Source organism: Marmota marmota, unplaced genomic scaffold (genome assembly GCF_001458135.2).
Source record: "Marmota marmota marmota unplaced genomic scaffold, marMar, whole genome shotgun sequence".
NCBI classification, from domain to species: domain Eukaryota; kingdom Metazoa; phylum Chordata; class Mammalia; order Rodentia; family Sciuridae; genus Marmota; species Marmota marmota.
The window spans coordinates 34583957-34606227 of record NW_025999949.1 but is presented as its reverse complement, the minus strand read 5'-3'; the positions used below and the strand labels follow the sequence as shown (position 1 = coordinate 34606227).

General features: G+C 50.8%; 1 protein-coding gene across 2 annotated transcripts in view; it reads left to right on the top strand.

The window, feature by feature from the left end:
- Positions 1–22271, top strand: part of Trappc9 (trafficking protein particle complex subunit 9) — a 501039-nt gene that overhangs the window by 382403 nt on the left and 96365 nt on the right. For both annotated transcript variants that reach the window (XM_048802178.1, XM_048802177.1), the window contains one exon: positions 9748–9838. In XM_048802178.1, coding sequence (XP_048658135.1) covers positions 9748–9838 — 91 coding nt within the window. The remainder of the gene's footprint in view (positions 1–9747; positions 9839–22271) is intronic.

Here is a 22271-nt window from a genome sequence, read left to right as displayed (position 1 = left end):
CTGGCCTGTGGGAACCACCTGTGCAGGTTTGAGGAGGAGGAGCTAGGGCAGTTTGACTGCCCTGCACAGAGGCTTGTGGCCTGGGCCATCTAGGCATTCTTTGCCAGGTGCCCAGATTGTGTCTGTTTCCCTTGCTGAGTCTGGAGAAGCATTTTTGACCAGTTTGGTTGCTTTTAGAGTGAAGCAGAGGCTCAGGCGGTTCATAGGCACACTGGGCTTTGGATCCTGGGAACCAGTACTCCAGACTGGGAGAGTGGGAGTCTGTAGGATGCAGAGGCCAAGTGAGCGTCCACGATTTGGAAAGTGGAAGGATGAGGAAGAGTGCAGCTGTTGTCCTGAGTGTGGGGGTCTCACATCCTTGAGCCGCCACCCTCCAGACAGGGGTCCCCTCCTGGCTGTGCATGGCTGAGGGTGTTGCTGCTTGGCCTCAGAGACATCAGCCACTCTGTATAAGCTGGAGGGATTTGCCAGTGGCTGAGACATTGGCCAGAAGTTTACAGCCCTTCAAGGACTTTAGGTACCATGTCTTGCATTTGGTTGATCACAACCAGCACATCCCCCTGGATTTAGCTACAGTTGAACCCTGTTCTCAATTTCCAAGACTGCTTTCTTCCCCGTGAGGGTAAGTTGCTGTCCCCCGACCACTCCTCCCTTGTAAGACAGGAGGGTGGAACTGCTTACCCTGGGCTGCCCCTTCAGTGTCTCTAATGGCTTCTCGGTTCTTCTCCAGGGTGCTTCTTAATGGAGCACTGTCTTCTCATCTCCTGAAAAAACATTCCGTCTCTTTAAACAAGACTCTTAAAACACAGCACACTACATTTTTCTAATAGTCATGCTTGGAGAAATAGTTTTATCTAAATGAATTTTAATACAAACAGCTCCTGTCGTCAGCATGGCTGATTCCTTGATCATCTTAAGTGAAATGCAGGGTTGCATTTTGTATCTGCCTTCAGGGAGTCGGGCTTTTAGAGCTGTTTGTAATAACTTGCTTCAGAGGCCTTTAATCTCCTGTGGCAGGGAATCTCTGCAGCCAGAGGAACGACATACCTCACTGGCAATGGAATCCAATCGCCCTGGCCATTTGCCCTTCAAGGCACAGAGGAGTGAAGTTAGATGGATGTAAATTTGATTGCTGTCTCCCCCAAATCCAAATAGTGACCACACACACCTCAGAATTTAAAAGGAGTCAGAGTTGACACATAGTATAGACTTCAGATCTGGCTGGCTCAGGAAGTTGGGGAAGGAAGTTTTGTGTACAAACTGGTTTAGGGGTGTGTGTGTGTGTGTGTGTGTGTGTGTGTGTGTGTGCATGAATTGATGTGCACTGTGTTTGTGTAATTGGGTGTGTGTGTGTGTGTGTTGAGTGTGAACAAATTCTGTGTAGTTTTGGTATCATCATTACTGTGAACATGTGCGTCTCATAGAATAGTCATAAAATTACAGTGTGGCAGTATGGGTGGATGCCAGGTACTGATCTGAACAGTTTGCTTAGAGTTATTCACTTAATTTTTACAATAACTCTCTGATGTAGCTTTTCCCACATTTTTCATTGCTGCATTGTATTTACACATACTGATGGGTATTGTTACCTGCTCCTGCGTGCACAAATGTAACAATATGATCTGGCCTATATCACTTCCTCCAGGCATGCAGCAGTTTTTAATGCACATCCCATTGAGGAAAAAACAGGTCTGGTGAGGTTCCCTTGCTTGCTCAGATCAGCCAGCTAACGGGTGGTGGAACTGTGCCCTGGCTCCATCTCAGAGTAGTGCAGGCTTCTCCTGACAGTGTGTCCTGCTACGTGGTGACCTGTCCAGTTAGGCCTAGGACATCAGGGAGCTCGGCCAGAGGCAGTGCTCTCATCGAGGCAGAGCAGCGACTTTAGCAGTCCCAATGTTTGTGCTGCAAATCGGAAAACAAGGTCCTGAGAAAGAGGCTCATTAATCATTTAAAGCAGACTTTCCATTAGTGTAATTTCTGTTTATGACAATTTGCTAATTTATTTGAGCTGAAGTAGGGCTGGGCTGAGTCCCTGCTCCTGTCGTTCTTCGCTCCAGAGCTGGCATGTGGGACGCAGCGTGTCTTCCAGGGGAGGGGTGTCCAAGGGCAGGCGGGCTGGCCAGAGAGCCCTGCTTACCTTGCAGCCAGCTGGAAGACCTCAGTGTGCATTTGTGTGTGTGTGTTTGTGTGTGTGTGTGTGTGACATAGTTTCCATTTGGTTCAGTAGACCCTCGATGATGCCCAGCTGTTCTGAGCATGATGCTTATTTCTCCTTGGAGGGGAGAGGCCACCACACCTCAGCTCTGTGGGTCCAGCCTCACAAATCTCTTCACTTTGGCAAGTTGGTTGACCAATCTTTTTTTTTTTTTTTTTTTTTTTTTTCAGAATACTTATAAGCCACATAAACAGAGACAGGATCTGTACAGTGGTTTCAAACGTGCCTGGGCTTATGGTACGTTACCAAATATTTCACTAGTGCTGCCTGAGCCAACAGTGGGAGAGGAGAGGGATTTTACTTGCCCTCCGCATTTTCTTTGTGTCTGGCTATGGTTTTCAGAGATTTGTTAATTGAGCATTCATGGTTCTCTAGATGAACTGAGATGGCATGCATGAATGTCTGTGTAAAATAAGGTTCTGCACAAATATTGGCCAGTTAATTAAATGTGATAAATAATGATGAATGACTAATAATAATGAATAGGATATAATGCTGTCATAGTAATCTAGATCCTCACAGGTGGGATAGTCTCTCTGGTTGCTCAGTGAAAGGCAGCAGGTGTTTATTGAGCCTCCACTGCATGCCAGGCATGGTGCTGGTGCCTGGGACACCGTTCTGGGGGCTTTGTGGCTTAGAACCGGAAGGTGTTCTCTGCGCTCTTTTCCTTGTTGCTCTGTGGTTTTTGTTCTTCGAAAGTAGCCATTTCTACAGGAAAGTGAAAGCTGGCAGTTGGGGTGCAGGGCTGCTCACTGACTCGCTGGTGGAGTGGGGGTGTGGCAGGAGGTTAAACTGAGTTGAGGCAGCCCAGCCTCGGGTCCTTGGAGTCACCACCTCTGAGGGTCCGTGACCAGTCGGAAGAGCAGGCTAACCATAGTGGAAGCCAACTCACTCAGCCACGCCTCAGAGGCAGAGTGTGGCGAGCCGGGGGTACCGTGAGCAGGACCTGTGCTTGCGGCTGAGGGCATTAGACTCTGCTGCCAGAGCCGGGCACGTGAGCTGGTCTAAGCGAGCTGGGGCGGGAGGTCTCTCACAGCAGGCCTCAGGTCCCAGCCACTTTGCAGGGGTGTGGTCAGGAGACATGCCACAGCTGATGCCGCAGTCCTGCTGCTGCCAGGGTCCTGGTCTCTGCACAGGCGGACTCTCAGAGGCGACTCCCTGAGAGGAAATGTGATGTCATGTCCCAGGGACTGGGAAGCCTTGCAGGAGTCGGCCTCTTCAGCACCATGGAGAGTTCCCACCGGGCTTCCCTGGCTCTGGAAAGAACAGGGCCAGGCAGACCGTGGATGCTGCCCAAGCCATTGGCAACTGCAGGCCTCTGGCATGACCCAGCCTGTGGGTAGCAGGGTCCTCACTGTCATGTGGGGGCCATTTTTGCAGTGAAGAATCGACAGAATGTGCAGTGTGAGGGCTCCTTATCACACTGCTGGGTTCAAGCCGCGGCCCCACCTGCTAGCATCCAAGCCATGGGCCCGAGGTTCTACAGCCGTCTCTGAAGTGGGCGTAACAGTCCCTATTCATACCCAGAACGTTCTGGAGCCTCAAGATGGAACTAGTATTAGGTTGGTAGGATTCATGGTGACGCTCACCACTGGGCCTCTCCCGGCAGGCACTTGGAAATGTTCTCCACAGTAGCAGTAGTGACAGGCTTTGCTCCGGTCATGTCATTATTTATTCAGCCCCTGCCCCCATGCCAGGGTCTGTGTGTTGAAGAAGCAGTAGCCCACCATCCCCACGGCGACACTGCGTCATGGGCGGTAGCCGTGGCTGACAGCCAGCCAGCTTGACCGTATGTGGGCACAGGTTCAGATGCGAGGCTGTTTTGGTGGCTTATATGGCTGCAAGGGAGGAGGTTGCAGATGCAGGTAATTAGCTTTATTAGCTCAGCTGTATGATTTTATGGCTCAGGTCCGAAAGCAAATTAATACAGAAATGTGCTGCTGCAGTGCTTTCCAAAGCCCAGTACCATTTGGCAACTTTGTAATTACCCACATGCCACCTTACCTCTCTGGCTCATCTTCTCTGAGCCCCGTGTCCCTGAATTCTTGCAGGCTCTGCTCTGTGCTGCAGACACAGCCTCTCTCCACCTTGGGAGCCCGGCATGAGTTTCTAATAAGAAACTCCACCCTCAGGAGTCTTAATTTCACAAAAGTGACAATAAATGCTGGAGAGAATCAGGAAGGAAGGCTGAAATAAACATAAAAATGTGCATTTTAAACTCAAACGTGGATGATGTTACCCCGAGTCCTCCTCTCCTTTCAGGCTGGGGAGAGGCCCCTCCTGAGCTCAGCTGCATCTGCAGGCCTGGGCCTGCAGCTCACTCAGCACTTGTCTTGGGCACTGTTAAGGACCCTTTATTCTTTCTTTTTCTCAAGTATTTTTGTGTTGTTACAGGTGCATTCAGTTCTGGACTCTTTTCAACAAGTACAACGTGCCCACCTGCCCTGTTCTGTCCCTCCTCCCAGAGTGCCCAGTTTTATTTGCTCCTGATATAAACTTTCAGATTTGTTTTTGGACATTGTAAGTAAATGCCAATGCAGCCTTATTTTTTCACCCTAATGTTTTTATACAAAGGGCATGTTCTGGTTTGAGTCTTGCTTTCCCACTTACTACATGTCCTGGATGACTTCATAGAGAGCTGTCTCACTGCCCTCCCGTGGTGAAATAGGAAGCAGGTGCCACATGGCCACACCTTTGCCAGGATGCTCTTCAGTCTGGAGTTTTGGCCAGTCTGCAGCTATGTGTTCTTGAGCTGGTCATTTCCCTTGCTGGAGGTGCTCTGCTGTGGGAAGCAGCTTGGATGGAGGAGCCAAAGGCACTTGAGGCAGGACGCTGCAGGGGGTGGACCGGGGCGGAGCCAGGAGCACTCTGGCTTCCAGGTCTTCAGGCAGGACCCTGTCACCATGGCTGCCTGCCCAGTTGAGGGTGCATATAGAGCCTTGCCGTGGAGCCTGCCCCTTTCAGGAATGTCCCCCAAGGTGCCCCTCCTCGTTCCTGCACTCTGGGACCCAGTGGAGTGACTTTGAGTCTGAGACTTAGAAGCCCTGGGAAGATTTCCTTCCTTGGGAGTGGGTCACTGCCCAGAGGATGAATCCTACACCTGTGTATCGTCGGGGCTAGGAGGCAGTAGCTGTGTACCTGAATCAGAACCAGTGGGTTGGAACTTGTTCTGCTAGCACTGTGCACAACTTGCCACTGCCCCTGCCTAGGTTAGGGTCAACCACAGCTCTGCTGGCAGGGATTCGGGAGTGGTAGCTAAGGGAGGGGTCTTGATGTCTGTTTGTTGTTTTATGAAAGAGTAAGTGTCTTCTCATGGATGGTCCATCAGAAACAGGCCTTCCCTGGTCCAGACTGCCCTCAGCTCTCTTCCTAGAACAAGGAGAACAATGACTCCCTTTCTCTGTCCCTTGGGCATCCCCAGTAGGTGACTGAGAAACCCTCAGCACAGAGATGGGTGCATATGGCTCTCACTGTGTGCCTCTGCCACTGAGTCAGTGCTGATCCCCATGTCCAGCAGGGGGCCTGACCCGAGTCCATGAATAAGTGCACAGGTAAGCGTAGGCTGTAGATCCCACAGTCCTCGGGTCCTATCCTGGCCCCATACCTCCTCCAGAAGGACCAGTTGGGGTGGGTGAACCCCTTACCCAAGTACCTGCCGCTCCCTGGTTTCTCCTGTCTCTGCCCTGCCCCTTCCCTCCTTCAGAAAGGTTCTTTACTCTTTCCTGGTCAGGTTCACATCCATTCACACCCTCACCTTGAAACTGACTTAATAAAGGTACATTGAGTGTTAAAACACATCAGTCAGATCTTCAAAAGAAGAAAAAGAATTCCCTCATTATTCCTGCAAAACGAGCATTATTCCTGGAAAATGTGCTGTGTCCTGTTCATACACGTCGGGGTCCTCCCAGCCAGTAAAAGTGCTGAATCCCAGGCAGCTCCTCTTAGGGAGATTAGATTTCCAGGAAGCTGAGTGGGTGGCCACTTCCTGGGGAACCTAGCTGTTTACAGGGGTGATGTCACCTGTGGGCTGCAACTGGCAAACAAATCTATTGGGTCCCACATCTGTGAAAGTAGGCGTTCTAACCACTAGCCCACACAGCTCCCCCACTTGGGAGCCAGTTAGCCCATCACAGACGACCATGCAGGACCCCAGCACCCTGGCTAGGAGCCGGGCTATGAGGGGGACAGGAGCACGCAGCCCACGAGACAGACAGCCTCTGCCTCCACCACCCTCAAGTTGAGAGAAGAGGCCTGAGGGGTCCTCACCTGGGCTTTGGCCCCATTCCCACTCAGCCTGCCAGCCTGCTCCCTTAGGAAGCCCGAGGCGCTCCTGAGAAGGACCTGGGGGTCGCTCACTGATGGCCTCTGGCACAGCACCCTGAGCAGGATGCACCCCTTACCTGATGGAGGAGAGAAATGGAGCCGTTGGTAACAGATTAATGAGACAGGGGCAGCCATGTGCTTGATCAGGGAAGGCCGCTTCAAGGTGGAGGCTGGATGGAGGAGGGAGGCCTGTGGGCGGCCTGGGCTCAGGGGTGGGCACACAGCCTGCTCCCCCGAGGCCTGCAGGTCTCCTGTGCTCTTCTGTCTGAGGGGGAAGCAGGCACCCCTCTCTGCTGTTCTGGGTGCTTCCACACCCTCATGGGTCTGGCCTCTGCCACAGTGCTCAACCCTGCCCAGCATTCCGCTCAGATGCCCTTTCCTGGGGCGGTTTCCCAATCCTCCGTACCTGGCTCCTGCTCCTCGTGCTTCCATGGCCCCTTTCCCTAAGTACCAACATCTTCCCTCAATCAGCATCTTCGAAAAACTGTGCTTTACCTGTGTCTGAGCCACTGCTCAGCAGCTCAGCAGCCCCTGCACCCCTTCCCAGGCCTGGCAGCCAGCATTCTGCTCTCTCTGCGTTCGACTCTCTGGGGCCTTCACAAGAGCAGAACCACACGGCATGTGTCCTTTCATGACTGGCTGGTTTCACTTAGACTGCCGCCGAGGCCCGTGTGTGTTGAATCCCCTGCCAGGCTTCCCTTCCATGAGGGCTGAGTAGTGTAGGGTGGCATGAATGTCCACGCTGGTTGCTCCCTGCCTCTGTGGCCGCACCACAGGTTGTTCCACCTTTGGGCTACTGTGCTCGGTGCTGCTGTGATGGGTTTGCGAGTGTCTGTGTGGGTCTCTCCCCCGGGGATACATCGTACCCAGAAGCAGAGATGCTGGAGGCCACAAGGGTGGTGGCGGGCCCTCACCAGCCTGTCCTCCTTGTGCTCAGGTTGCAGTCTTGGCTCAGTACCCCTGAGGATCTGCTTCGCTCTTGTTGAACTAATAAGGGAGTCCCAGCTCAGGATTTCCTCAGGACCAAACGAGAGAATTAGAAGTGCACTGTGGGGTTTATATCACTGAGGACAGCAAACACACACCCTCTGTGATGAGATGGAGAAGAATGGAGGGTTCTTCATAGGAGAGAGCGGTCTTTGGAAGGAGCTCTTTGATAAATTGTGTGTGAAAGTGTGGAGACCAAGGCGGCACGGGGCAGCTGAACCTCTGAGCCAGGGGCAGAGGGTAGAGCAGGCAGTGCTAGCCACGGGGCGCCGTGCTTCCACCCGCACCTCGCGACACCCTGGGAGGCTGGTGCTCTCGTCCCGTGCCGCAGACGCTGAAACCGAGACCCATGGCCTGAGGTCAGTTGACCAGAGCTCAGCAGCAGCGGCACCAGGATTCACAGCTGGGCTGAGACGTTCAGCTGCTGAGCTCCAGGGGAGGGAACCAGCAGCTTTGCAGGGGCTGCAATAACTCTCGCTGATGCAGATATTTCAGAAACAGCTGCTAGGCTCTCAGATCCTCCGTTGAGGTGGTGAGAGAGGAGGGGAGAGGTGGCTGTTCAGGTGGGTGTGGAATGAAACAGTGCCTGGAGCTGGGGCAGACAAGGTCCCATGCAAAGCAGCCCCGAGAATTCAAAGCAACAGCAACAAACATTAGCAAAGCATGCTTTGTCTCAGGGCTCGGGCCCACTGTGCCAGGCACGGCCCCCACACCGCTTCGAGAGGCTGCTTGCTGGCATCCACTTACTACCCAGCACTGTTGGCTGAGCAGCTGCAGAGCCAGGCCCTGCTCTAGGTCCCAGCATGAAGTCTGTGCCCTCACTGAGCTCCAGGATGGTGGTGAAGACAACACATGTAGCATGAGTTGCCAGGGGCCACAGAAGTCTTGCAGCCAAGGAAGTTTCCCAGAGGTAGGTAGCTGAGTCCAAGCTGAGACTTAAATAATGAACACGGCTAGGCAGGAGAAGAGAGAGGAGAAAGCACAGCATGTGGAGGGTCTGCAGGGAGCATGTGGTTATTTAGAAGAGTGGGGAGAAGGCCAGAGTAGCCCGTCTAGTCCAGGAGTAGGCAGAGGTCCCTGAATCAGCCATCCTGGGTGAAGCCTTTGCCGAGGTGCTAGCCCAGCTCTCTGACTGTGGATGCCCCTTGGACTGGGTGCTGGGAGGGACGTGCTCACTCTGCACTCCATGCCTCCAAAGCGACACTCCATCCAGTCGGCCTGAGACCGGGAACATGAGCCGCATTCTCTGCCAGTCCTGCCCCTCTTGCTCGGGCTCCTGGCCCTGTTGTACCTATTCCTGCACGCACTTTGTTCCCACACAGCTGTCCCAAGTTCTGGCAAATCTGATTTTCTGTTTGTTCATTGCTATCTTAGCAGTTAAGACTAGTACTGAAAGCCAGTACTTCAGGGTTTGCATCTGATGCCTCTGTCCCTGCTTCTGGGCCTGCCTCACCTCAGAAGCACCAAACATGATTGTTGAAGGAATAAATTTGGCATTGGAAGAAGAACATGGGTTTCTCCTCCCCTTTTCCAATCACTAGAGAATGTCAGGAACTAAATTTTTCCTGCTTGATTGCAACTTACAAATGGTGGCTTTAATTTTCCTAAGAAAGGGAAAGAGGCTTATATTCCTGCCTCCAAGCCATACTGGTGGTTTAATGTTAGCACCTGGCCGACTTCTGTGGTCTCTATTCAGTCCAGTTTCTTCACCCACTGGTACTTGATGAGAGCCTTGACTTCCTCAGTTATGACTTTGCTTAAGTGAGCTGGTTGGTAATTATCTATGTAATTACCTCGAGATGTGGAAGGCAGCAGCCATGAAGCCATCCTGAAAGCCAGTACACGTCAGGAGAACACGGCTGCGTTGAATGGCCAACCACAGCGTGCAGACTTCATTCAGGAAAAATGGCCTCCCCTTCTTCTTTATTCTCCGCAGCAAGAGTAGTTGTCAGATTAAAATCACCCCAGTGGATTTCTCTTCCTCACATAATAGCCACTTCATTTAATGGATTTAGGGGTGAGGGAAGAGGGCGCCCAGTAAGTTTTCCTGCTTATTCCCTGTCTTAGAGTGACGTTGGAGTGGTTGGGTAGACCACCGGCTGAGCAGAGGGGGACATTAGCTGTGGGAGGTTTCTCGTCCAAGTATCTGACTGTAATCTTGTAGAGCTTCTCTCAGTCCCAGGACCTCAGCAGCTGTTGGCTTTTCCTTGACCAGGACTCACCCTTCTCTGACGCGCAGCGGGGAGGCGAGCGTGGAGGGTGTTCTGAGCCAGCTGGTCCTGGAGCACCTGCAGCTGGCTCCCCTGCAGTGGGGTGAGTACCACTGCCTGTCGCTTCTGGTGAACAGGCCCCTTCTCTCAAACTGTGCAAGTTCTTGGGTGTGTAGGGTCGGGGGGTTCCTCAGAGGTTGGTGTGTGCTGATGATCACCTCAGGAAACTGGGGAAAGAGCGCTGGCACCTCTGTTCAGGAGCTTGGCGTCCCCGTGAGTCCTGGTGGCCCTGATGTGCAAGAACTCCTTCCTGTCCCAACATGGATGTGTGGGCGGGTTTCAAACTGGCCTGGACTGCCCATCACTGGAGAGGTGCTGTGGTGTCTGGATAGGTGTGCTCTGCAGATATTTCTGGAACTTGGAGTGGGTTGGGATGAGGGACGAGAGCCGGGTGTGATGGCCTCCCTCTGCCTGGAATGAGCTTTGACAGATTTCCACACCCGTGTGTGGAAGGGTGTGTCTCCTAAACACTTTCACTCAGCTGTCCTTTGAGACCACGGTTCCTTAACACATAGCCTGTTTGTTCCTTTTGCACCCGTAAACTCATGCCGTGGAGCTCCTTCTTGAAAACTTGTGCCCTGGCCACATAATTCTAAGTAGTGTTTAAAGGTGTCTTGCTCAGAGACAGACCGAGTATTTCTTTGGAGTGCAAGTCTCTGTTCTCTGGAGTTGTTTCATTAGATAATCTATTTTGAATCGTTGCAGTCAGCTGCTAAAATACGTACCTTCCTTCTATCTCCTCCTCACCCAGGGAGTCAGGGTGTGTTCTTTTAAGAAGGTCCATATTGGCCAATTCATTAATAAGCTGGAGCCGCCCCTCTGCATGCTGGAGATGCCCGAACATCAGCCTAGGGCTTGGAGAAGAGAGCTGGCCTTTCTGTGGCATCCCCCCACTCCTCTGCTGGCCCTGCTCCTCACAGGGAGAACCCAGGCAGCTAGCTGGGTGGGCGGTGCCCTCCTAGCCACTGGGATGGATTCCCTTCCTCCTCTCCGACCCATTAAAGTGGGAGCAAGACTTGGCCTTTCTGCAGAGTGTGCCACAGTTTGGCCTCTGCAGGCTTCCCCACTGTCCAGAGACTTGTCCAGGTCCAAATGTCCTATCTCCCAATTCCTTGGACACAGTGAACTGCTTTTACTGGGTTGGCCAGGGAGGTCAGACACATGGACCCTCCTGGTCAGGGACTGGGAAAGGTCTCAGTGAGCAGCAGCCCTATGTAACCTCTCTCCAGAGGAGGTTCCACCTGGCAAGTAAGCAGGACATTCATGGGGAAGTAAGGGAATGGCTGGTCATGGGCAGAACAGGGCCAAGAGCCAAGAGCAGAGTGACTTGGGATAGGGAGGCGGAAAGCAGGTGGCCTCCTTACCCTCTGTCTCAGATAAGTATCTGCCAGCTAGTGTGGCTGACCGTCAGGGTACCTGATGGCAGAGACCTAGGAGATGCTACCAGAGCTGCTGCTGGGGGGTACCTGTTCAGTCTGCAGGGGATGCTAGTGAAGGTGGCTATTCTCTGCATGGCCTAAGGTGAGTGCTAAGCAGTAGGGGATTCCGAGAAGAGGGAGGAAGCTGGGAAGACAGAACGCTCCTGCCCCAGGCATTTTGCTTGAGAAGCACCATTTACTCCTGAGGTAGCCAGGGAGGGTCCTTACCATATTTACAAATAGGAACCTTGTGACAAGCCACCCTCCCAGGGAGAAGCCCCGTCTAGCACCTGCACACAGAGCTCTGCAAGACTGTCAGATGAAGCACAGTAGTTGACAATGATAAAGGTCTCTTGGTGCTCCCTGTGCCCTGTCCCTTGAGGGTACTGAGATACTCTTTAGAACTATGCAGTAACAAGCTGGGCACTGCCACATGCCTGTGGTCCCAGCACGGGCAGGCTGATGGGTTCGGGGGGCTGTTGTGTGTGCATGCCACATGTTCACCCATGTGTAAGTTTGAGTACTTTTCCCTGGAGAAACACAGCTTCTAAAAGATACTGCAGACACCCAGAAGGCCCTGCACGTTTGGTCTCCAGGGGAGTCCTGCAAAGGCCCAGGCTGGCCTCCGCAGTGTGAATCAGCCTCCATGATCAGAGCACAGAGTTTCCCTGTTCCAGGTACCATGGATTATTTAACTCCTGACATATTTGGCTATTTCCAGTGAACATCTTTTTGTTACACGAGTTTTGTTTGATTTTCTGACTACACCTGCCTTCTAGTTCTAGAGTCACTAGGTCAAAGGCCTGAACGTCTCTAAGGCATGAACATGTTTATTTGTGAGACGAATACGTGATTGCTGTCTATGATGTGACACTCTGGGAACTTGGGTTTCTCAGGTCACTTTCTCATCCCGTTTCCAGCACAGAACTCCAGGTGTCCTCTGCAGGGCAGTGCAGGTGATGGAGAGGGAGGGCCAGGGTGGGGTCAGTCCTGAGGTGTTATCGCGCATGCTCTGGACGTCTTCAGATCATAGAGGATGGGAACCGGGTTGAGAGACCTACCCTCCTGAGCCCCAGGAGGGCAGAGGTCTTGCCATGGCCACCAGGCTTTGGCATCTCTCCCCCGAATTCTCCACTTAGGGGCCCAACGTGTCTTGTTATCCTGGGGGCCATGGCCACCTGCACATGCCAGATGGTGGTGAGCCTGCAGGGGTCTTGGCTGGGCAGCGGCCACTGCTTCCCCAAGGCAGCCATGCGGGAATTCAACATTTGTTAGCAGAACTTTCTCCTTGAGTCTCTTTTTGCATCATGTGTTTGTGTATTTGTGCACGATCAAGGAGGGAGGGAACAAGCACCCTCACCTGTGACTCAGTGCAGACCCACCCTTGGGTACAGAGGAAGAAGCCACGCAGCCCTGGAGGGTGACTGGCTTCGAGGTCCTGCAGACCTGGCTCCTCTTTGCCGCATTCTGCTGAGCTGGTCAGGCATCCTGGCAGCTCCTTCTGCCCTGAGCTCTGGCGCACTCTGTGGAGTGGTGACGGCCAGCTCCTGACTCTGCCGGGGAAGGGAATGCGTCACAAACATCGACCCCTTCCTCGCCACATGGCTAATCCCACTGACTGAGGGTGGTCAACTCTCTGTCCCTTTCCCTCTGTTATTCTCTCAGGGAGCTCACAGCCTGGGAGGGAACCCGTCTAGCACCGGAGTCACTGCAGCACCGCGGAGGAGGGCCCACTTCCGCTGCACAGGCCCTCTGGGGAGGGAGGAATCACTTTGGGATGAAGGGATCAGGATGGCATCATGGAGGTCCCTCTGATCTTGGGGATGGGGAAGGAGCAGGCTGTGCTCCCCAGTGTTTACCATCAGGGAAGCCAGCTAGAGGGCTCGGGCCACAGCGAGCCAGCAGTGGTGAGAGGGGCAGAAGGGAGTTTTGTCTGCCTCCCTTCCTCCCGACTGGACCTTCAGCCCACCAGTGGCATACCAGTGGTGCAGGGTCTTCACCCCTGGCCTCAGTTCAGCCACCCGCTACCTTCCCTGTCCCCTGCACGACGTAGCTCGTATCCAGGCTCTTGGGCTGCCTGGTCCCTGCACCTCCCACACTCCTGACTTGGGCTACCCTAAGCAGACTTCCAGGGGCTCCCGCGAGGATGGACTAGACTGAAGCACCTCAAGGGCCCACCACGTGGGCGCCTGCCCCCGCCAGGCCCTTGTTCCCTGGCGTGCTGGTCTTTAGCCTCAGAAGTCCACACCTCTTTGGCCCAGCCAGCTTTATTCCTTCCCTTAGAGCAGGTTGAGGAGGTCAATTAAAGAAAAAGGTTGCTATTTTTAAACAGCCATTTTGTAAAAATGGTCACACCTGCTGGGCCAGGGGCAAGGGCTGGGCAGTGACTTTGGGCCCTAATGACCCTGCATGCTCTTGTGTCCCTCCCATGAAGGAGGAGCTGAGGCTGAGCAGACCCAAGTTCGTCTCACCTGGGGCTCACAGCTGCAGAAGAACAGTCTAGGTTCAGAGCCTCTCACACCTGAATTGTGACCTTCCCCCGGGGTCACTTTATGGAAGTAATATGTTCTCACAGCAAAAAGTGAGAAGCAACCAGAGGAATTCAGCAGAGGACAGCCAGCCCTTTCCTATCCCAAACCACCTCTGTTTCATCTTTGTGCAGTTCTGAGTTATCTTGCAATCCTCCAGTTGTAACTTGGTTCATGGAAATGACCGTGTCACGATTATACTTCCATATCCTTTTTTATGCTTAACAAAATATAAACGTCATCTGTATTATAAACACGTCTTACACACATAGGTAAAGGCTGAACTGTGTTTCATCAAATGGATACAAGATAATATAACACTTGTCCTGATGTTGAAGTTTTAGATTGTTTGAAAGTATTTACCACTGTAAACGTTTTAGACCACTAGACCCAGGTTTGTACACAGAACTTTATTTAGTATCTGGGGGTTAACTGCCTCAGCATGGATTCCCACTTTTACCATGAGGTGGTAGCGACAGCTGCAGGGCACAGACAGGCCTGGTGCTGTTGGGCAAGCCACCTGGGTTGCATCCCAGGCTCTACTACCCCATGGTGAGTTGTGGCTTGGGCTAGGGGTCCAGTTCTCCACATCTCACTTGTAAATACTGAACACAAAAGAGGAGGAAATACTTCCTTGCCCTAGTAGTGAGAAGTCACACTGTGTATGGGCTCTGGGATTATAATTCTTACTTTTGGTTGTAGAAATGAGGAAACTAAAATTCTAGGGGGCAAATTCAGGACCCAGTGTGCGTCTTCTACCACGTCATTGACAGCAAGGCAGGACTTGGGGCTTAGCCAGCCAAAGGCAGGGCCAGGCTCACAACAGGACTCCGAGTCCAGGCACTGGGCAGGAGCTTCCAAGATACCTCCTGTCTCAGTCCTTGAATGTTCTGGAAATGGAGTGTGTTTGTGCATGGTGCACACACGTGTCCATGGGCTGTTCTCCCAGTGGGAAGGAAGCAGCTCTGGGCCTGTCTGTGCCCCTTGCAAAAGCCAGTGTGCCTCTCTGCCTGTCTATGCTGAGGACCATCTTCCAGACGTTTCCATAGATACCGGGTCATGATGACTAATGGGGCTAAGCTGCTTGCCACACTGATTGGAGTGTCCCATTGCTGTGCCACCCGCTACTTCCTTCTTGAACTGATAACACTTTTCTCTTTATAGCTCTTTATGTCTTCTTAGATACATCGATGCTTGCTTGAGCTGTCATTCATAGACAGTCAATGAATACAAATCAGGTTCTCGCTACATTTACAGAGTGGGCATTTTTAGTACACATTCTCCAAATAACCACTGAGTAAGCCCACCTGTGCTCCCAGGATCTGAGCTGTGATGTGGAGGCAGGACTGTGGGAGTGGGGACAGTGGCCGTCTAGGAAGCTGGGTGGCCACCTGACACTCGGTGAGGGCGCTCCTCTGCCTTTTCTCAGGGAGCACCCTTTGGGCCTGAACTGGCATGAGTCTTGGACGTTACCATCACTGTTTCCTTTGGTCTATTAAGATGTAGATGGGGGTGCCAAGGGTTGATGGATTGGTTCTTGTATTGATGGTGTCATCTGTTTGTTGAGTAAATATCTACTGCCCAGCTACTGGACACCAAGCACTGTCTCAGGCCTGGGGACCCAAGAACAGATTAAACACAATCCCTTTCCCAGGAGACACTTACACTGTGGCGAGTGCTGGGGGCTGGGTTGGTCCATACCATCTGCACACGTCCTGGTGTGTGTGTGCCGAGACCTTGTGCGGGTGTTCTGGAGCAGAGATGGGGGCAGGGCTGGCACTCAGCTCTCCTGTCACCTTGACTGGAAGGAGCTTGTGCTGTGCTTGGGGTGTGGCACGGTGCCTGTGAGCACCTGCGGGTCTCCCTGGAGCAGAGCCCCGGAGGCTGCGGAGCCCCCGGGACAAACGGCACTTTTCCTCCTCGTGCACTTCTGCATTTGGCCAGCTCTATGCAGGAGCCTGGGTCTGGTGCTGCCTGAGTGTGGGCCTCCTGTGGCTCTGCGGGGAAACACGTCCATGCTGCGCCTGCTCCTGAAAAGTGTCTTTCATCAAACTGTGTAAGAGGGATGTGTCGTGAGGGGTTTGGTCTGTGTCTAGCGGGAGGTTCCTGCAGAAGGGCTGCTCGAGGCAGTGGCGTCTCAGGCAGCAGGGCCAGTGAGGACCCAGCCCCACCCAGCCAGCAGGGAGGATGGTCAGTGGCACACAAGTCTCCCTGCCACTGGCCTTCCCACTGCCCCCTCGCTTCCTTCCCAGATGGCAGCAGCAGCGCTCTCTGGCTGTATCCAGCGCCACCTCCCTCTCCAAACGTCTGCTCCTGGGCCCAAGTGCTCGTCAGTACTCTGGGACCCAGGGGCTGACTGGGGTGGTTTGGGTGAGTCTGAGAGGCTGACCAGCTTGGGGCTGAGTACCACTTCCTGAGGTCCATGTGTGGCTCAGTCATGTGGGGGAGGGGTACAGAAATGTCGGCTGCCCCCGGTAGTCTCTCTCAGGAAAGGCACAGCAGTGCTTGTCCTGCTGGGCTCTCCTTTAGAATCAGTGAGGGCTGCCAACGGCACGTAGTCCCAGGCCTGTCATCAGAAGCACTCCACAGGTACAGAAACCTCACAACTTAGTAGGGTCCTAGACAGCATCTTGAAATGAAAGACAGTGAGGCAAAGAGGAAGGAGAGGAGAGCGAAGGAGACCAGGGGACAGAGGAGGACTGTGGAGCCAGGCCACTGTGTTCCTGAGGAAGAACCAATGAATGGTTCTCCTTGTCAGTCTGTACTCAAACACACCAAGGGGACAGTGAGAGGCCCCTAGCCTCAGAGCAGAGGACCACTGGTGAGGCTGGCCCTGGCTCAACCTGTGCCCATGCCTGGGGTGGGACAGGTTCTTCTCCTACTGGCTGCTTCACATCACAGCAAACACAGAGTGGCCTCAGGCATGCCGGCCTCTCCTTGCCAGCACAGGCATGGATCAATACAACCACCTTGGCGGCCACACTGGCCACCAGCCTGCAAAACCTCACAGAACTTGTGCACTATGCCAGCTGATCCTCCAAACAACAGGGCTGTCAGGAGGAGGGGCGAGCACCCCTGCCTCAGGGTCTCAAGGGGAAGATGAAGCCATCAGTCAGCAACAAGAGGGAACCATCAGAGTGCATGTGGGCACATCAGCACAGGACCATGGATGTCACCTGGAAGGATGGCATCCTTGCCTTGGGCTGGAATTCAGCCTTGAGCACACAGAAGGAGGGAAGCCTTGGCTGCTGAGACTGCTACCAGTGGATGGACATTGAGCACCCATGAGGTGCTGAAGAGGCTGGGAAGAAGAGACAGCCACCGACAGTGAAGCCGGCTACGCCAGGGCCTGGAGGACGGAGGAGTGGAACCACGCGAGGTCTGATCCTCGAGCCGGGGCCGAGTCTTTCTGAGCCAGGTCCCTGGAGAGTACTGAAGCCCAAAGGACGACAGTGGCCAGGTCATGAGCCCAGTGGAGTTCAGTGCCCATGGCCCCACAGCTCTTTCCATCTGAAATAACCCTGGCCTTCCTCTCAGGCCTCTTCCACGCAGGAGCCTCTGCTGCATTTAGCACCCCATCTCACCCCTCAGTGCCCAGGGATGCCTTTGCATGGGCCCCATCTGTCCTTTTCTATGTCTGTCTCCCTGGGAGCTGGGGCTCGTGGGGCAGGTGGAGGAGGTGCCCTGCAAGCCTCCCAGGTGGCTCAGGAAGGGCCTGGTGCCGCGGCTCCTGCTCAGTCTGGTGGGGTGGGTGGCAGACACATGAGGACCAGTGCTGCTCAGGAAGAGGGCCTGTCCATCCAGGGTGCTGGGACAGTGACTGCTGGCTTGGTAGCCAGTGTCCACATGCTGCTCAGCCTCTGATGAGGAAGACAGATGAGCAAATACCGCCATCCTCTCGGACGATGAGGAGGGGGTCTGGGAGGGACTTCTGGGTCTTCCCAGGGATCCCCAGTAATCAGCAGTTTCTTCAAAACTAGCCTTCTACTTTCTCTTACCTTCACCACCACACATCCACCCCCTCCACCTGCCCATCTGCCTTCCACCTGCCACCCCCCATTCACTCACCCCCAAAGTGCCTCTGTGCCAGATTAGGGGGCCACCTGTGAGCCTCTGCTCATTCCCCTTCTTGCAGCTGTGTGCCACATTCTGTAGGAGACTTCTCCATTATGGAGGGGTGCCTGTCCCTGGGGGAGGGTGGGACTTATTGAGACCCAGGACATTTCAGGTTGGAACAGCTCTCCCCATGTGGGAGCTGGGGTGTTGCTAGTACCTTCTGCTCACTGACCAGGGCAGGCCATCTGGTAGGAGCGGAGAGGTGAAAGCAGAACACTTGCCCACACAGCAGCTCACGTGCTGAGAAAAGGGCCGACCTGATGGCATTTTCAAATGTTCAGAAAACACTAAGGAAAAGTCTGAATTCTCCATAGGGTGGCTGATGCCACGTTACCAGTCCTGGTAAGAAAAGGGCTAATGAGAACCAGGTAAAAATAGCACGCTCTGTGCCTGTCCAAAGTGCCACAAAGCCAAGAAACATCTCAGCACCCAGACTGTCACCAGCCAGTGCCACAACTAGCTAGACTGAGCATCCTTCACAACAGGGACCTGTCATGTCCTCACATCCAGGAGGTGGGGGTACTACCCTTGCTTCAGAGGGGGAGCTCCAAAATTAGAAAGGTCATTTCACCATGTCCAGCAAGTAAGTGGTGGAATGAAGACCTTTCATGGTCTAGCCCTGAGATGCCCAAGTTGCCCGCCCCAAGAAAAGAACCGGAATACAGTGAATCATCCTACCTGCAAGGCGCTCTCTGAAAACCTATGAACTAAGTATTTATTTTGAAAAGATAAAATGTGCACAAATATACTTCAAAGTTTAAGGGGTGCAGGAGGGTGCATGATGAGAAACGCCTTTCCCATCCCAGCCTCCCCAGCTCTGGCTGTCTCCAGATGCCATCTTGGGCGCCTTTCCTCAAGAGGGGTGTGCGAGCGCTTTGCCGCGTGGTTTTTGTTTCACTGGGTGATGTATGGTGGACATCAGTGGCTCTCACTCCATCTCAATCCACCAGGCTTCTGCCCGAGATGTATTGCCATTTATTTACCCTGTGTGGTTGATGGGCTCTCAAGTTGTTTCTGATCCTCTGCTGTGGTAAACATTGTTGCAATTAGTTTCCTTGTAAATATGTCATCCCTTACACAAGTAAGTCACACTGTAGGACATTTATTTCAAATTGAGCAATCTCTTAAAAAATATCTTCTGGTTTGTTATAATCATACTTAGAAAGACCTTCCCTAGTTGGATTATTATTATTTTTTTAATTCTGCCATGTTTGTTCCGAGTGTTTTGGGACCTCAATTATTTAACATCGAAATCTTTTTATTTCCTCTGGAATTTATTATAATGTGAGTGATGGGGCCACCCTTTCTTTTTCCAGAAATCTTAGTTGTCCCCAAGCCATAATCTATAATCTGGCTTTCTCCATGCATAAGAAGTTCCACTTTTCTTCTTCTTTCTTTCTTTTTTTTGTGGGGTGTTTAATTAGTTACATATGACAGCAGAATGCATTTATGCACTTTGGTATATCATACATAGATGGGATATAATTTCTCCTTTTTCTGAGTGTACATGTTGCAGAATCATTGGTCATGCAGTCACATATACACACACAGTAATAATGTCTGTTTTGTTCTACTGTCTTTCCTATCCCCACATCCCCTCCCCTTTCCTCCCATTACTTCCCTCTATCTAATCTAGGGTAACACTATTCTTCTCTAGTGCCCCCCCCCCACTTTATTGTGAATTAGCATCCGCATGTTAGAGAAAACATTTGGCCTTTGGTTTTGGGGGGATTGGCTTTTTTCGCTTAGCATGATATTCTTCAACTCCATCCATTTATTGGCAAATGTCATAATTTCATTCTTCTTTAAATAAGTAATATTCCATTGAATACGTGTACGGCATTTTCTTTATCCATTCACCTATCGAGGGACACCTAGGGTTGGTTCCATAGTTTAGCTATTGTGAATTAAGCTGCTATAAACATTGACGTGGCTGTATTATTATAGTATGCTGATTTTAAATCCTTTGGGTATAAACCAAGGATCAGGATAACTGGGTCAAATGGTGATTCCATTCCAAGTTTTCTGAGGAATCTCCATACTGCTTTTCAGAGTGACTGCACCAATTTGCAGTCCCACCAACAGTGAATGAGTGTACCTTCACTACATCCTCGCCAACATTTATTGTTGCCTATATTCTTGATGATTGCCATTCTGACAGGGGTGAGATGAAATTTTAGGGTAGTTTTGATTTGCATTTCTCTAATTGCTAGAGGTGTTGGATGCTTTTTCATATATTTGTTGATCGATTGTATTTCTTCTTCTGTGAAGTGTCTGTTCAGTTCCTTAGCCCATTTATTGATTGGGTTATTTGTGTTTTTGGTGTTAAGTTTTTTGAGTTCTTTATAGATCCTAGAAAATAATTCTTTATCAGAGGTGCATGTGGTAAAGACTTTCTCCCAACCTGTAGTCCCTCTTTTTACATTATTGAATGTTTCTTTTGCTGAGAAGAAGCTTTTTAATTTGAATCCATCCCATTTATTGATTCTTGACTTGACTTCTTGCATTTTAGGAGTCTTGTTAAGGAAGTCGGATACTAGGCTGACGTGGTGAAGATTTGAACCTGTTTTTTCTTCTTTGAGGTGCAGGGTTCTCTGTTCTAGTGCCTAAGTCTTTGATCCACTTTGAGTTGATTTTTGTGCAAGGTGAAGAAGGTTTAATTTCATCTTATTACATATGGATTACCTGTTTGGCCAGCACCACTTGTTGAATAGGATATCTTTTCTCTAGTGAATGTTTTTGGCACCCTTGTCTAGTATGAGATAGCCATATTTATGTGGGTTTGTCTCTGTGTCCTCTGTTCTGTACCATTGGTCTACCAGTCTGTTTTGGTGCCAATACCATGTCATTTTTGTTATTATAGCTCTGTAGTATAGTTTAAGGTCTGGTATTGTGATACATCCTGCTTCACTTTTCTTGCTAAGCATTGCTTTAGCTATTCTGGGTCTTTTATTTATCCACATAAATTTCATGACTACTCTTTCTATTTATATGAAGAATGTCATTGGGATTTTAATAGGATTTGCATTAAATCTGTATAGTGCTTTTGGTAGAATGGCCATTTTGACAATATTAATTCTTCCTATCCAGGTAGCACGGGAGACCTTTCCATCTTCTGAGGTTTCCTCCAATTTTTTTCTCTAGTATTCTAGAGTTTTCATTGTAGAGGTCTCTCACTCTTTTGTTCGATTGATTACCAAGTATTTTATTTTTTTGAGGCTATTGTGAATGGGGTAGTTTTCCTAGTTTCTCTTTCAGTGGATTCATCGCTGATATACAGGAATGCATTTGATTTATGGGTGTTGATTTATATCCTGCTACTTAGCTGAATTCATTTATTAGTTCTAGAAGTTTTCTGGTGGAATTTCTATTTTTTTTTTATCTTCTAGATATAGAATCATGTCATCAGCAAATAGTGATAGTTTGAGTTCTTCTTTACCTATTTGTATCCCTTTAATTTCTTTCTTCTGTCCAATTGCTCTGGCTAGACTTTCAAGGTTGATGTTGAATAGAAGTGGTGAAAGAGGACATCCTTGCATTGTTCCAGTTTTTAGAGGGAATGTTTGCAATCTTTCTCCATTTAGCATGTTGCTGGCTTTGGGTTCAGCATAGCTAGCTTTTACAGTGTTGAGGTATGCTATGCTCCTACTATCCTTAGTTTTTCTAGTGTTTTAACGATGAAGGTATGTGTATTTTGTCAAAGTGTGCTGTATTTTGCTTTTTCTGCATCTATTTAGATGATCATATGATTCTTGTTCTTAAGTCTCACTTTTCTTATGCTTAAGGAAAGCTTTGACTCTTTTCCATTGATCTACCTGGGTGCAGCTGTTATACTTTCTAGTGTAAGTTTAACATCTGCTGTCGGGAGTCTTCCTCAGTATTATATTCTTGCCTTTCTTACTTAGGTTTTTTTAAAACCACCTAACATGAACTTGACATCTTAACCACATCTCGGGGTGCAGTTCAGTGGTGTCAACTGTGTACATGTTGTTGTGTGACAGATCTCTGGAAATTTTCGCTTGCAAAACTGAAAGTCTCCACCCATTGAACAACATCTGTGGTGCTTATTTTTGCAGAATTTCAGAAAGTGCTCGTCCAACTCACTTGAGAAACAAGCATCCACCACCGACTCTCACCTGTGCGCATTTCCCCTTTCTTTTTTTCATGTGATTTTACTTCCTTTCTTTTCCTTGATCAAGCTGGCCAATAGATGATTACTTTATTTATCAACTCTGCCCCTTTCTCTTTTCTACTTCAATAATTGTAGCTTCTCTTTTTTATTAGTTTCTCATTTCTGTTTTATTTGGGCTTCCTGGGTATTCTTCACTCACCTATAGGATTAAGTGTTTAAATTATTTATTTAAAGCTTCCTGTTATTTTTAATTGGTACATTATAGTTTTATATGAAACTGGA